A 13,161-nucleotide genomic window follows, 5' to 3' on the forward strand; every position below is an offset into this window, starting at 1 on the left:
TCTTGGTTTAGTTATAACAAATCTTTGGTATTACCGGCTGGGTTTATCAATCCTAGATGATACATTTACATAATTTAGCAGACGCTCTTATCCAGAGCGACTTACAGTTAGTGAGCGCATACATTTTCATACTGGCCCCCCGTGGGAATCGAACACACAACTCTGGCGTTGCAAGCGCCATACTCTTACCAACTGAGCTACAAGGAGGCCAGATAGTGCAGATCTAGCGCCCACTATCGGCTTTCTAGGCTAATATGAAAACACAGGGACAGACCGAGCAATGACCGAGCAATGAGGTTTAGTTATTAAAAAATCTTTGATTATAGTAATAGAGATTGCCAACATGAAGCTAACCTGCTGCCTAATTGATCATTACTCAGCTTCCCACAACTAACAGATGCGTGCAATTTGGATAGATGCGCACTAACCTGCATCTGTCAGCATTGCTGACTGTGCTCTCTCTCCGATTCAGGGTTTATTCCTTTGTTTGAGACGATTGTAAGAATGACTTGTTATCAATCTGTCTTTGTTGTCGTTATTCTGTCGAGGAAATAAAGGCGAAGTTGTCACCAAAAACCCACTTCCCAGTGTGTCAGAACGGGAAAAGTGGGCGTTTCGAAATGTGGTATCTTCTGTTTGCCGTAGTAGGGAGATAACCATAGTAACGGATACACGCGCAAATAGGTTGGTCCAGAAGCCAACACAGAAGCAGGTGTTTTTGTGAGAGGCATCGACTATAGTTATTTTCTTCCATGTATTTGCGATGTTTGTTATGTCAACTAGCTGAAAACCTTCAGTTGTACACGCGGAACTCTGTAAAGCAGGTATTTTTGCACAAACGCGTTTGCAATGATTGCATCAGAGGCTGCAATGACTAAAAGTTATTTGACAACTTCAACTGGCTCGAAAGCAAAAGTGCATCGAAGAAAACCTGCGATCCCAGTTATCAAACATATAGCAAAAGACAATGATCAAGAGAAACAGCAGGTAAATTATTTCTATTTTTCTACTTTGACATGTTTTAAACTACTTTGTCATGCATTTCAAATAATGGTTAACTTTGTCTTATAAATCTGGATTCATGTGAATTCATCAAATGCATTCATGTGCTTTTTCAGGTTCTCATTAAACCTATTGAACTCAGTCGTGTGATACATTTTCTTGAGGATCCTTTAGCAGTAAGTGATAAATATTGTCAACAAAATCATTAAACTATCAATAGCTATTGATTATTATTCATCCAATGGAATTTCCAAATGATAATCAACATTTCTATCTCTGCTTCAGGCTACTTTGAAAGAGAGACATATTTTTGCGTTGAAGAAAGTAGTGAAGAGATGTCAAAAAGGCTTTGTATCCTTCTTACCTGACTTTTACTTGACTTCAATCAGTTGATTGATTATTTTCTTGTTCAGAACTAATTTTGCCATGGTGTAAACTCTTCTGACTCATATCCCCTAATGATGTTTTGGAAATAGATATGGCTATGTTTTTAGGCATTGTCATGTCCTCAGAGTCCCAAATGTAGACGTCCCTAGATCCCAATTACCAGCAAAAAATTGTTTGGTTCAGCATTTTTCTTGCCCAGAAATAATTATAGTTATGACACATTGCATGTCTCCATGGGGTATTTATAGACACCATTATTTCCATAGTTAGTCTACTTCTTCACATGCTTATTTGTACTTAAAATTAATTTGTCAAGCTTTTGAAAGAGCTGGCCGACGTTTTCAAGATTTTAAATATCTGTGCTGAGAAGTCCAGAGATCACCCTGAATATACTTCAGTGCTATGTGACTTACTGAAGATTTGTAGGTAAGTTGTTGTTGTTGCTTGTTCAATCGGTTGTTCTTGCTTATTCAAACCAAATAAAAGCTTACAGACTGTAACTTGTATTACTTAGGCTTCCCTTTCTAAAGGAAAAGACCTCTGATGAAGTGACCTACGCACAGACTGTCAAAGAATCACTCTCTCAAATGGGTACGTAACACATGCAGTGCTGCTGTGGTCATACAAGCATCTATGGTCATTCAAAGGTGATACCAATTTATTTTATGTCTGCAGGGTTTCTGATGAGGGTGCCAAATGCTGAAGTGAGGAACCAAATCTGCCGCTCTATTGTATCCTTATACAGCTCTGGGACATCAACACACAGTGTGGACGGTGTGGACAGTCTTTCAAAGCTTGCGGCTGCCTCAAAGCCAGCTGATCCCTCTCACAGATTCTCTAAACATTCAATGAGTGAGCCATTTTCAATGATATTGTGGTTATGTTCGTTCTAAGACATTCACCTGTCTGGAATAGCGTACCACTTCACAGAAATATTCACCTTGTTTTCTGTTATAATATCCTATTTTCTGTAGGACTCCACCCTACCAGCCTAGGCTACAGGGTGCAGCTGTTGGAGCAGAGTGGGCTGGCTGAGACTCTGGTCCTGTCCATGGCCCTCCTGGAGAACCAGCCTGCAGTCAAGCTCCAGATCCTGCAGACCCTTCAGATGCTCTCCAGCTCCTCTGGTAAATAACAAATGCAATTCAAACATTAATTGCTATAAAGGACTGGTGAATTAGTTTCTGTATGTGTCCCAAATGGCATAGTCTCAGAAATCCCAGACCTAGGGAAAGTCAGAACATTGGTAATGTGGGAGGCTACCCATCTGCCTAGGGAGACTACAAATGGCACCCTATTCCCTGTATAGTGCACTACCTTTGACCAGAGCCCTTCATCCTTCATCAGAGAAAGTAGCTCTTGAGATAATGTAGCTCTTTAAAGAAGGACCAATCATAGCAGTAACTTACAGTTTACCTCTGTCAATGTCAAGGAGTCATTCTCTATTCATTCCACCTCCTACAGTCACATGTATGTTTTGTACACAGATGTGAACTGTAGCCTAATGTTAAAGGCACAGGGGGCACAGCAGATCTGTTTCCATATGAATGAGCCAGACCCATCAGGACAAGTCCTGTTTCGCTCCTCGGAGATCCTGTGGAACTTGCTGGAGAGAGGTTGCAAAGAGGAGGTTACATCTCAACTCAGCAACATGGACTGTATTATGTATGTGACTTTTACCTACATTTTTAAAGAGCTCATTCACATTCTGCATGAGTGAGTGCAATAAACAGTACTCACATTGAATAAGTGTTTACAACCATATGACAAATTAACTGTGTAATATGTGAAGGGAAAATGAAGTACTATGATTATTATTGTCTCAAACATAGGGTTCTGAAAGAGGCATTTTTGCACCAGCTGTTGAATGGCTTTCGACATTATGACCTCCAACTCAGGAATGATCTACTGGTGATCACAACTCTCATAGCTGAAAACCCTAAATCTCCACTCATTGTAAGCAGAGTGCATTACTAAATCAATGCAATAAGTGAATAACAGGAATGTAATGAATTGTCAATAATCATACCAGACTCCTTAACCACACCTCAAGCATCACGTTATGGATATTTCTTTGTCTTCTCATCAGTGGTTGTCCTCATTTACAGGAGAGTTTATTTGCCAAGCAGCTCATTCTTTTTGTTACATTTCCAGAACGTAAGCCTCTTTTTGCTTCATATATAAATGATGATGTGTTTGTAAGTAGTGATAATTATTTATGCATTATAAAGTAAATCTGTTTCATTTTATCTTCCAAATAAAGTTGGAATGGTCATGAACTATTTTGACATTCTTTTTCTTTGTATCCAAGTCAAGAGTCACAACCCGTTGGTCCGCAACCTCAAGCTATCCTATAACAATGAAGATTTTGAGATGAAAAGGTTGCTACTAAATCTGGTTGTTGTCATGTCAAAAGATTTATCTGCTCTGCAGGTGAGTTAGTATTTTACTTCCATAATGTGAACGATCGATTAGCTGCATTATATAACGTTAGTCTGCCATTGATAGTCTGAAAAACGTGCTCTTATTCCAGAAAGCACACCAGATATACCCTGACATTATGTGGCTGAGCAATGAGGAGAAACTGAAATGTTTTTTTGTGTATTTCCGTTTGTAGAATATTTAGATGAAGCCTGGAATAAAATAAAAAGGGCTACCTATAATTAAATGATATGTGGTAAATGGTACGTGTGTGTATATAGATTGTATAGGCTTGTCTCCCACATGAATCTTCTCTTTGTGCCAGATTGGGTTCAAATGCCTTCTGTTTCATTTTTCTGTATTTATTAATCCGTATACAGTGGGGGGAAAAAGTATTTAGTCAGCCACCAATTGTGCAAGTTCTCCCACTTAAAAAGATGAGAGAGGCCTGTAATTTTCATCATAGGTACACGTCAACTATGACAGACAAAATGAGGGGAAAAAATCCAGAAAATCACATTGTAGGATTTTTAATGAATTTATTTGCAAATTATGGTGGAAAATAAGTATTTGGTCAATAACAAAAGTTTCTCAATACTTTGTTATATACCCTTTGTTGGCAATGACACAGGTCAAACGTTTTCTGTAAGTCTTCACAAGATTTTCACACACTGTTGCTGGTATTTTGGCCCATTCCTCCATGCAGATCTCCTCTAGAGCAGTGATGTTTTGGGGCTGTCGCTGGCAACACGGACTTTCAACTCCCTCCAAAGATTTTCTATGGGGTTGAGATCTGGAGACTGGCTAGGCCACTCCAGGACCTTGAAATGCTTCTTACGAAGCCACTCCTTCGTTGCCCGGGCGGTGTGTTTGGGATCATTGTCATGCTGAAAGACCCAGCCACGTTTCATCTTCAATGCCCTTGCTGATGGAAGGAGGTTTTCACTCAAAATCTCACGATACATGGCCCCATTCATTCTTTCCTTTACACGGATCAGTTGTCCTGGTCCCTTTGCAGAAAAACAGCCCCAAAGCATGATGTTTCCACCCCCATGCTTCACAGTAGGTATGGTGTTCTTTGGATGCAACTCAGCATTCTTTGTCCTCCAAACACGACGAGTTGAGTTTTTACCAAAAAGTTCTATTTTGGTTTCATCTGACCATATGACATTCTCCCAATCCTCTTCTGGATCATCCAAATGCACTCTAGCAAACTTCAGACGGGCCTGGACATGTACTGGCTTAAGCAGGGGGACACGTCTGGCACTGCAGGATTTGAGTCCCTGGCGGCGTAGTGTGTTACTGATGGTAGGCTTTGTTACATTGGTCCCAGCTCTCTGCAGGTCATTCACTAGGTCCCCCCGTGTGGTTCTGGGATTTCTGCTCACCGTTCTTGTGATCATTTTGACCCCACGGGGTGAGATCTTGCGTGGAGCCCCAGATCGAGGGAGATTATCAGTGGTCTTGTATGTCTTCCATTTCCTAATAATTGCTCCCACAGTTGATTTCTTCAAACCAAGCTGCTTACCTATTGCAGATTCTGTCTTCCCAGCCTAGTGCAGGTCTACAATTTTGTTTCTGGTGTCCTTTGACAGCTCTTTGGTCTTGGCCATAGTGGAGTTTGGAGTGTGACTGTTTGAGGTTGTGGACAGGTGTCTTTTATACTGATAACAAGTTCAAACAGGTGCCATTAATACAGGTAACGAGTGGAGGACAGAGGAGCCTCTTAAAGAAGAAGTTACAGGTGTCAGGTGTTGCTGTAGATTGGTGTGGTGTGGAATCAGGCGCAGGACGCAGAAGTTAAGTCCAACAAAGACTTTTAGTAGAGCACACAAAAATACAATCCAAACAGCCCGGAGGCGAGAAAAGCGCACACAGGCGTAAACAAACGAGCGCACAAAACATGTGCGAAAATCCTCTCCTAAAATAAACAAGGAGGAAAGCTACAAATAGCGCACCGAAACGGGTAGCGCAACAACATGACAACGGGAACAATTACACACAACACCTAAACTCACAACAAGGAACTAAATAGGGTGCTTAATGAGACATAACACAAAACAGGTGTGACAAACAGACAAAACCAATCAAACATGAAACATAGAACGGTGGCAGCTAGTACTCCGGAGACGACGACCGCCGAAACCTGCCCGAACAAGGAGGAGGGGCCGCCTCGGCCGAAACCGTGACAACAGGTCTGTGAGAGCCAGAAATCTTGCTTGTTTGTAGGTGACCAAATACTTATTTTCCACCATAATTTGAAAATAAATTCATTAAAAATCCTACAATGTGATTTTCTGGATTTTTTTTCTCAATTTGTCTGTCATAGTTGACGTGTACCTACGATGAACATTACAGGCCTCTCTCATCTTTTGAAGTGGGAGAACTTGCACAATTGTTGGCTGACTAAATACTTTTTTCCCCCACTGTATGTTATGTATGTATGTATGTATGTATGTATATATATATATATGTATGTATATATGTATATGTGTATGTGTGTGTGTGTGTGTGTGTGTGTGTGTATATATATATATATATATATATATATATGCGTGTATGTATTTTTTTTTTTTACTGCTCTAGGGATATAAGTATTGTTTGGATAACCTTATTTACTAACTGACGATTTGACACATTTATTTTCTTCATTCATTCATTCATTCTTTCATTAATTCTTTCATTCATTCTTTCATTCATTCCAGAGTACAATGATTAATACTTTCTGACTATTTAGTTTTTAATGCGTTATAAACTGTAACTTCATACATGATGTTTGTGTCTACCAGCTGTTCAAAGAGGGCCATGTTGTCCTGGCCCTGCTCCACCTGGTGAAGCCCACTGCTGCTCCTCCAGAGGGCCAGTCAGGGCCACGCAACTGGACCCCTGTCCAGCAGGAGGAGCTGCAGCTGCAGGCTCTGGCCACTCTGGCCACCGTGGCTCCACTGATGCTGGATGACTACATGACCTGTCAGGGAAACACCTGCCTTCTTCTGCTGCTGGAGTGGTGCACTGAGCGAGGTGAGGAGAGGGGACACACCAGGAACTTACTGCAAACTGGGGCAGGAGTTGAACAGAAGTAGTGGTGTGTAGACGACGTTAGTTGCAGATGGACTTCTCCAAAACAATGTTCTTAATTTCATATCTTTGGCTTGTATGGTGGGAATAATTCAAAGAGTGGTACCTCATAAACATTTGTTTGGCCACTTATGATGACTTAGCTATGAATTTAATGGAACTTGAAATTGGTCACTTGGTTTGATCTGCAACTGTTGTTTGCATCACATCATTGTTTATGCCCAACAGATGCCTACTTTGGACAGGGCCATAGTTTCCATGGCACTGGAGGGAGGGGCAGTAAGAAGGCTCAGATGCGTTACTGTGTGAGGCTGCTGAGATCCATGGCGTCCCTAGGCAACGAAGCAATCAACCAGGACCTCTTTGATCAAGGAGCCATCAGCCAACTGCTTGGTAATGACAGGCGGAACCTCCCGTTTTGGAATATTGCAGCTGTGTTGGATATTTTGATTTTGATTCCAAATGCAAGCTTCACAAAGTCTCATAAAAGGCAATTATCTGAACATCTGTGTTGTCTATAATATTGAGCACAACTTTCTCAGGGATCATTATGCAGATGGAGGGGAGTCCTGAGGAGGAGGATGTTATTACCTTGGAGATCAAGGCTGACATTCAGCTAATCCTGTCAGCACTCTGTGAGAACGATCCACACAGAAAGGTAAAACTAAGATCAGGAACCTTGATCACAACATCATCTTCAAATAGGATATTGGAGAATGATGTGTTACTTACCCTCATAACAGCAGTTAAGAAGCATCAATGCGCTTTGATGTTTTCGCTTTCATTGAATATAAATGGAGACTAAAATGGGTATAACTCCACGCTATTATATGCCTCAGGAATTGTTTGGCTCGGAGGGAGTTGAGATGACGGTGCATTTCCTCAAGATGAGCACTGAGAAGTTCTACAGCGGCCTGGGACACAACAAACTCATCCTCTCCACCGTGGATTGTGTCTGGTCAGTTCACTTACCAATATGTCAGAGTTTCGTTCTTCCATCTGCGACTCTTGTACTGTATGTTCTCATTTGTGGGCTATTTCTTTACTGTAGGTCCTGTATCGTTGGATGCTACACCACAGAAGACGTGTTTTTGGAAAAAGAAGGCATTTTCCTTCTGCTTGACTTGCTTCATGTAAGTACACTATTTGGTGTGGCATCCTTAGGAGTAGCTCAAGCAAGAATTTTCTGCTGCACCATGTTGAATTTCTGAACCCATCTTACCTGCAGTCGAGCCCTAGGAACATGCAGAACGTGGTCCTTGGAACCCTGCTGGAGCTGTGTGACAACCCCAAGACGATGTCTCACATCCTGGCCTGGAGAGGGCAAAAGGGCCTGACCACCTCGGGGCTCCTCTTACAGCTCTGGAGGCAGGAGGAGGCAGAGCTGGGGGTGAGCAGAGACCTCTATGGAAGGATCTCAGGTGAGTCCATGGTATCACTCTCATTAAGTGGGGTTACTGCTGTTAACAGTCACACAATGACAGTGAAATGCTATGCAGTGAGGTCAATACTCTTTGACTAGTACAGTAAATGTTGCCTCTGTTTCATAGGGTGTGTTCGTAAATTCAATCTGGAGTGCCAGAGTGCGCTCAGAGTACGCTCTGGGCGTTCGTAAATTCAGAGCGTTGTCAGATTGTCCGTTCGTAAATTCAGAGCGTTTCGCTCTCAGAGCGTTCAGAGCGCACACTGGACGCTCTGGCCGAGGAGTAGGGTTGATCTGAGCGTTCTGACCTCACAACGGCAGTCAAGCACCTAATTTAACTGGCTAACGTTGGCTAGCTTGCTAGCTACTTCCAGACACAAATGAGAGAACAACCTCACTCTGACCATTTTACTCGTCCTAGCAGAGCTGATTAGGCTGTTTTCATGTTATCCAGAGCGTTGGTGACTGTAACTGTGCTGCTGGCAACAATTTAATTACACTTTCTTTGCCAACGTTTACCTACACCGGCCATATTCAATGGGTGTTGAGCGTTCGTAAATTCATCAGTTATTCTGCATTCTGGCACACTCAGACGAGAGTGCTCTGAAATCGGAGTAGATAGCCAGAGCAAATTTACGAGCGCACCCATAATGGAGTCACAATAACATCCTACTACTAAACTACTAAAGCTAGAACCTTTTTTTTCTTTTTTTTTCTATTTAATGGCTAGATCCCAAGAAGCCTATTCTGTGTTATTACCAAGAGGAGGAGGATGCCCAGGTGTCACTGCCTGCTAACAGGCCTAGTGCTGCAGTGATGGATGTGTCTGAGAACCTTCGCTCCAAGATCTACTCTGTCTTCTGTAAACTTGGTAAAGGACAATTGACTACTATTTTCAAGGAACGGATTACAGCCTGAAATGTTGAAATTATTACAAATTTATGCTTTACAGTAATGTGTGTTTGTGAGTTGATGTTTCCTTCGGTAAAATAAGGCTTCTGATTTCAGGTTTTGAAGCCCTGCCTGGATTGTCAACTGAGGATTATATCACTCTAAGCATTGTCACCAGATATCTGGACTTTAAGGTGACCATTTGTGTCCTCTCTTAGCCTATCCTAGAATGTACACTTATAACAGGTCAGTCACACACAAATAAGCGTGATATGATATCCGTATCAGTTTAAAATGACAAGGAAAAACAGTCAGAAACAGTGTCAAACTGACAAAGACAATAAGAAAAAAATACATGTCAAATAATGAGGAAAAACTGTTAAGCATTTTTGAACGGTAAGCTGTCTCAATAGGTTGGCGAGGTGTGGGATGAGATCTCCAGAGAGTTGAGCCTGGAGGGAGTGAGACCAGTCACACCTGACGAAGAGGCCCTGGATACTATCGCTAAGATGACAGAGGACACAGCCAGGAGAGTCACCACACAGCAGAGCAGCATGCTGGAGCAACAGGACAAGGTGGACGTCAGTGAGGAGAAACACATGTACACAGAGGTGTGTGTGTGTGAGCGTGCACAACATTATAACAGCTGGGGTTAAATGGCCCCAATGTGTGAAAGGGCTCTAAAATAATTACGGTCTGACTAAATTATTATGTTTATTTCTTCATTTCATAGATAAGTTCCAACTGGAAACAGCAGGAGCTTACAGCCCAGTCTTGGGAGCATTTTGTGGCAAAGACATCAAACTACAAGATTTTAAAGGTTAGCCTATATCTGCCTCTAGCTCTTAATCTTTCTTTGAAAGTGATATTTGTAGAGAAGACTTTGTGATTTATTACTTTATCCATTTCTATTTCAGGAGACAAAAGAGCATCAGGAAATATCTATTGACTCTTCCAGACCTAAACCAAAGCATAAGGAAGCAATATTCCATCCTACACACATCCCTGGCTTACAAATTACAGTAAGTCCTTGTGATGCAGATATTATACTGTACTATATTTAAGCAAGGGGGTGTGGTATATGGCTAATATACCACGGCTAAGGGCTGTTCTTATGCACTACGCAACGTGGAGTGCCTGGACACAGCCCATAGCCGTGGTATATTGGCCATATATCACAAACCCCAGAGGTGCCTTAATGATATTATAAACTGTTTACCAACATAATTAGAGCAGTAAAAATAAATGTTTTGTCATACCGATGGTATACGGTCTGATATACCACGGATATCAGCCAATCAGCATTCAGGGCTCGAACCACCCAGTTTATAATGATTATAAACTGGGTGGTCGAGCCCTGAATGCTGATTGGCTAAAAGGCGTGGTATATCAGGGGTATACCACGTGTATGACAAAACAATTATTTTTACTGCTCTAATTACGTTGGTAACCAGTTTATAATAGCATTAAGGCACCTCTGGGGTTTGTGATATATGGCCAATATACCACGGCTATGGGCTTTGTCCTGGCACTCCACGTATATATATACTATATATACTCGTATATATACACGTATATATATACATATATACTCCATGGTATATATGGTCCTCTGTAGCTCAGCTGGTAGAGCACGGCGCTTGTAACGCCAGGGTAGTGGGTTCGATCCCCGGGACCACCCATACACAAAAATGTATGCACGCATGACTGTAAGTCGCTTTGGATAAAAGCGTCTGCTAAATGGCATATTATTATTATTATAATAGCATTAAGGCACCTCGGGGGCATGTGTGTGTTGTTTCAGAAATTCTGTGGGCGTGTGATGACTGTGGAGAGCACTCCAGCCCACCTGACGGGAGGGCCCCTGGCCAACACAGAGCTGGCCCTGGAGAGGGTGTCCATCCAGGGTGGAGCCCTGAGGAAACTCCCCCCTGCCACTGAGGACCCAGAGTATTTCAACACCGTTTCAGTCAAATAAATACTCCACGTCCTCTTATAGCTTTGCTCAGTGTTTGTTTACTTTTTACTACAGGTCTCCATATACAATTTGGTGTGTTAGCTTGAGAGTGAAAATAAAGAAAATAATTCATCAATCCAGCATGAACAATCAAAATTAGACTACTAGTATCTACTAGGAACAGGTATTAATGGATGGATTAAACAGATTTGAAATAATTAAAATTGTGCCGTAACTGAATTTTGTCATTGTGTTTATGACTGATTTTTTGTGTGGAATTTATCAATATTTAAATAGTGATGTAGCAATCGACTGGATTCACAATCATTTGTGAGAACATCGCCTCATTGTGACCTTCAGTGCAGAAGGTGTTTCATTTGTGATGTCAGAGATACATTTTATGATGAAGATTCTACTTTAGTGTCTGCATACATAACCTGCTAATTTATTATAATAATAATCTATTTCTTTTATATAGCGCTTTTCTTTATACAGATAATCTCAAAGATGCTTAAAAACCAAAGTGCATGTAGTTCTTGAACCATTTACTGTGGTTGTGTGCTTATATTTCTGTGAATATTTGGATAAGTAATTTCCTATTAGATATTTGAAGAATATAAGTAAAATATTTCAGTATAAATTACAGCCTGCCATCCTGTTATTGTTGAAGGTTATTCATTGGTGGTAAGTAAATGTCCATATTTTTGTGTTTTCAGTTACAAACCTAGCTTTCTTACCTTGACTTAAATTACATTTGAGAGACATCAGATAGTCTTTGCCTATCAGTTTCTTTTAATTTACTTTATTATATTTTGCAGTCATCATTACTCAAGTCTAACAGGAAAGAAAACTGATTCTGTAAAGAGCCTGCAGAAAACTGTTCACTGAAGGTTTGTGTCTCTGTTTTACTATAAATGTATTGCCCTAAATAATTCTCACTTTAGGACCAAATAATTCGTTTATAATTGTTTTATGGTTCTGTGGGCCATTTGGTGCTCACGTGTTTTGTGATGGTATAAACTATTTTGTGATGCAATTAGCAGTTTACATCAAGACCAATATGTTACCAGCATCTGCTTTTGACAATCATGTTTCAGTTTACTGAGTGTGCAGACTGACGAATGAAGTCATTTAGGAGGCCACAATCAACAATCTGTAGTCTATCTTCCCCTCCCCCACCGAATTGACTGGCTTTTGTGGCCAAACTGAACGTGACAAAACACATGTTTGTATTCTGCAGACTGTGGACAAAGACCCACATGAAACAAGGCAACTAGTGTGTCAAGTTGGGGAAGATGGCACTTTCCTGCTTTTCTTTGGTTTGAAAATATTGTTTCCATAAAGGAAATGTCTTTGGTTGTGCTGTGGTCAGGCAACTAGTTATGGATGTGTTGGATGAAGATTTTTAAAAATCCACATAATGGAAGGTTATAGACCCCTTTCCAGTACACAACACTCTGACATCACGCACAGATGCGCGTGACTCTTCGTGGCAGTAAGAAAGCCATCGCCATCTGCGCCCATTCAACATAGCCTAGATTCACGTTTTCATTACTTCTAAACAAAATAACTTTTGGGGGTTCTCATCTGCTTACAATGATGTTTTGATTCTTGCTTGAACAGTCGCAAAGATTATATTTGTGTGTGATCTTTGCAAAATAACTATTTTGGATGCAGTAGTTGTTAGCTAGAATGCTAACGCTCATTGATATAGGCTTTAGCAAAAGCCAAAGAGCCATTTTACTGGTTGAAGTGTTTAAAAAATATATATAATGCAGTTGATTTGCGATGATGACACAAACATTATATTAAGCAGGACATTTACACGAGCCTTAAAATCCAATTATAATCCAAAAGTAGTGTGAAATGCACTCATAAGCAACATGTAAATAGAGGCTTTTTTTGGTGGAGTTCTATTTGTTCTAGCACAGGGGTGTCAAACGTAGGGCCCGCGGGCCGGATGAGGCCCGCAAACGGGTTTAATCCGGCCCGCGAGATGATT

The 13,161-nt window shown here is 41.1% G+C and overlaps 1 protein-coding gene across 1 annotated transcript; it reads left to right on the forward strand.

Moving 5' to 3' along the window:
• The first annotated feature begins 1,909 nt into the window (after positions 1-1,909).
• Positions 1,910-11,397, forward strand: cfap69 (cilia and flagella associated protein 69). Its single transcript, XM_084165517.1, has 19 exons — positions 1,910-1,980; positions 2,065-2,241; positions 2,364-2,516; positions 2,877-3,054; positions 3,222-3,345; positions 3,498-3,546; positions 3,701-3,822; positions 6,600-6,831; positions 7,117-7,281; positions 7,431-7,546; positions 7,728-7,846; positions 7,940-8,021; positions 8,117-8,309; positions 9,042-9,182; positions 9,320-9,396; positions 9,616-9,813; positions 9,936-10,022; positions 10,120-10,224; positions 11,007-11,397. Exons 1-19 carry the CDS (start codon positions 1,977-1,979, stop codon positions 11,178-11,180), a joined length of 2,496 nt encoding a protein of 831 aa, XP_084021643.1. The 5' UTR covers positions 1,910-1,976; the 3' UTR covers positions 11,181-11,397.
• Positions 11,398-13,161: the final 1,764 nt, after the last annotated feature.

This window comes from Coregonus lavaretus, assembly GCF_964263955.1.
Source record: "Coregonus lavaretus genome assembly, chromosome: 7".
Taxonomy (NCBI): Eukaryota; Metazoa; Chordata; class Actinopteri; order Salmoniformes; family Salmonidae; genus Coregonus; species Coregonus lavaretus.

Excerpts from the sequence above, each read along its gene's own strand:
- cfap69 (XM_084165517.1), top strand. Across the intron at positions 10,023-10,119 it reads CAAACTACAAGATTTTAAAG|GAGACAAAAGAGCATCAGGA; the intron begins GTTAGCCTATAT and ends TTTCTATTTCAG. Across the intron at positions 10,225-11,006 it reads TCCCTGGCTTACAAATTACA|AAATTCTGTGGGCGTGTGAT; the intron begins GTAAGTCCTTGT and ends GTGTTGTTTCAG.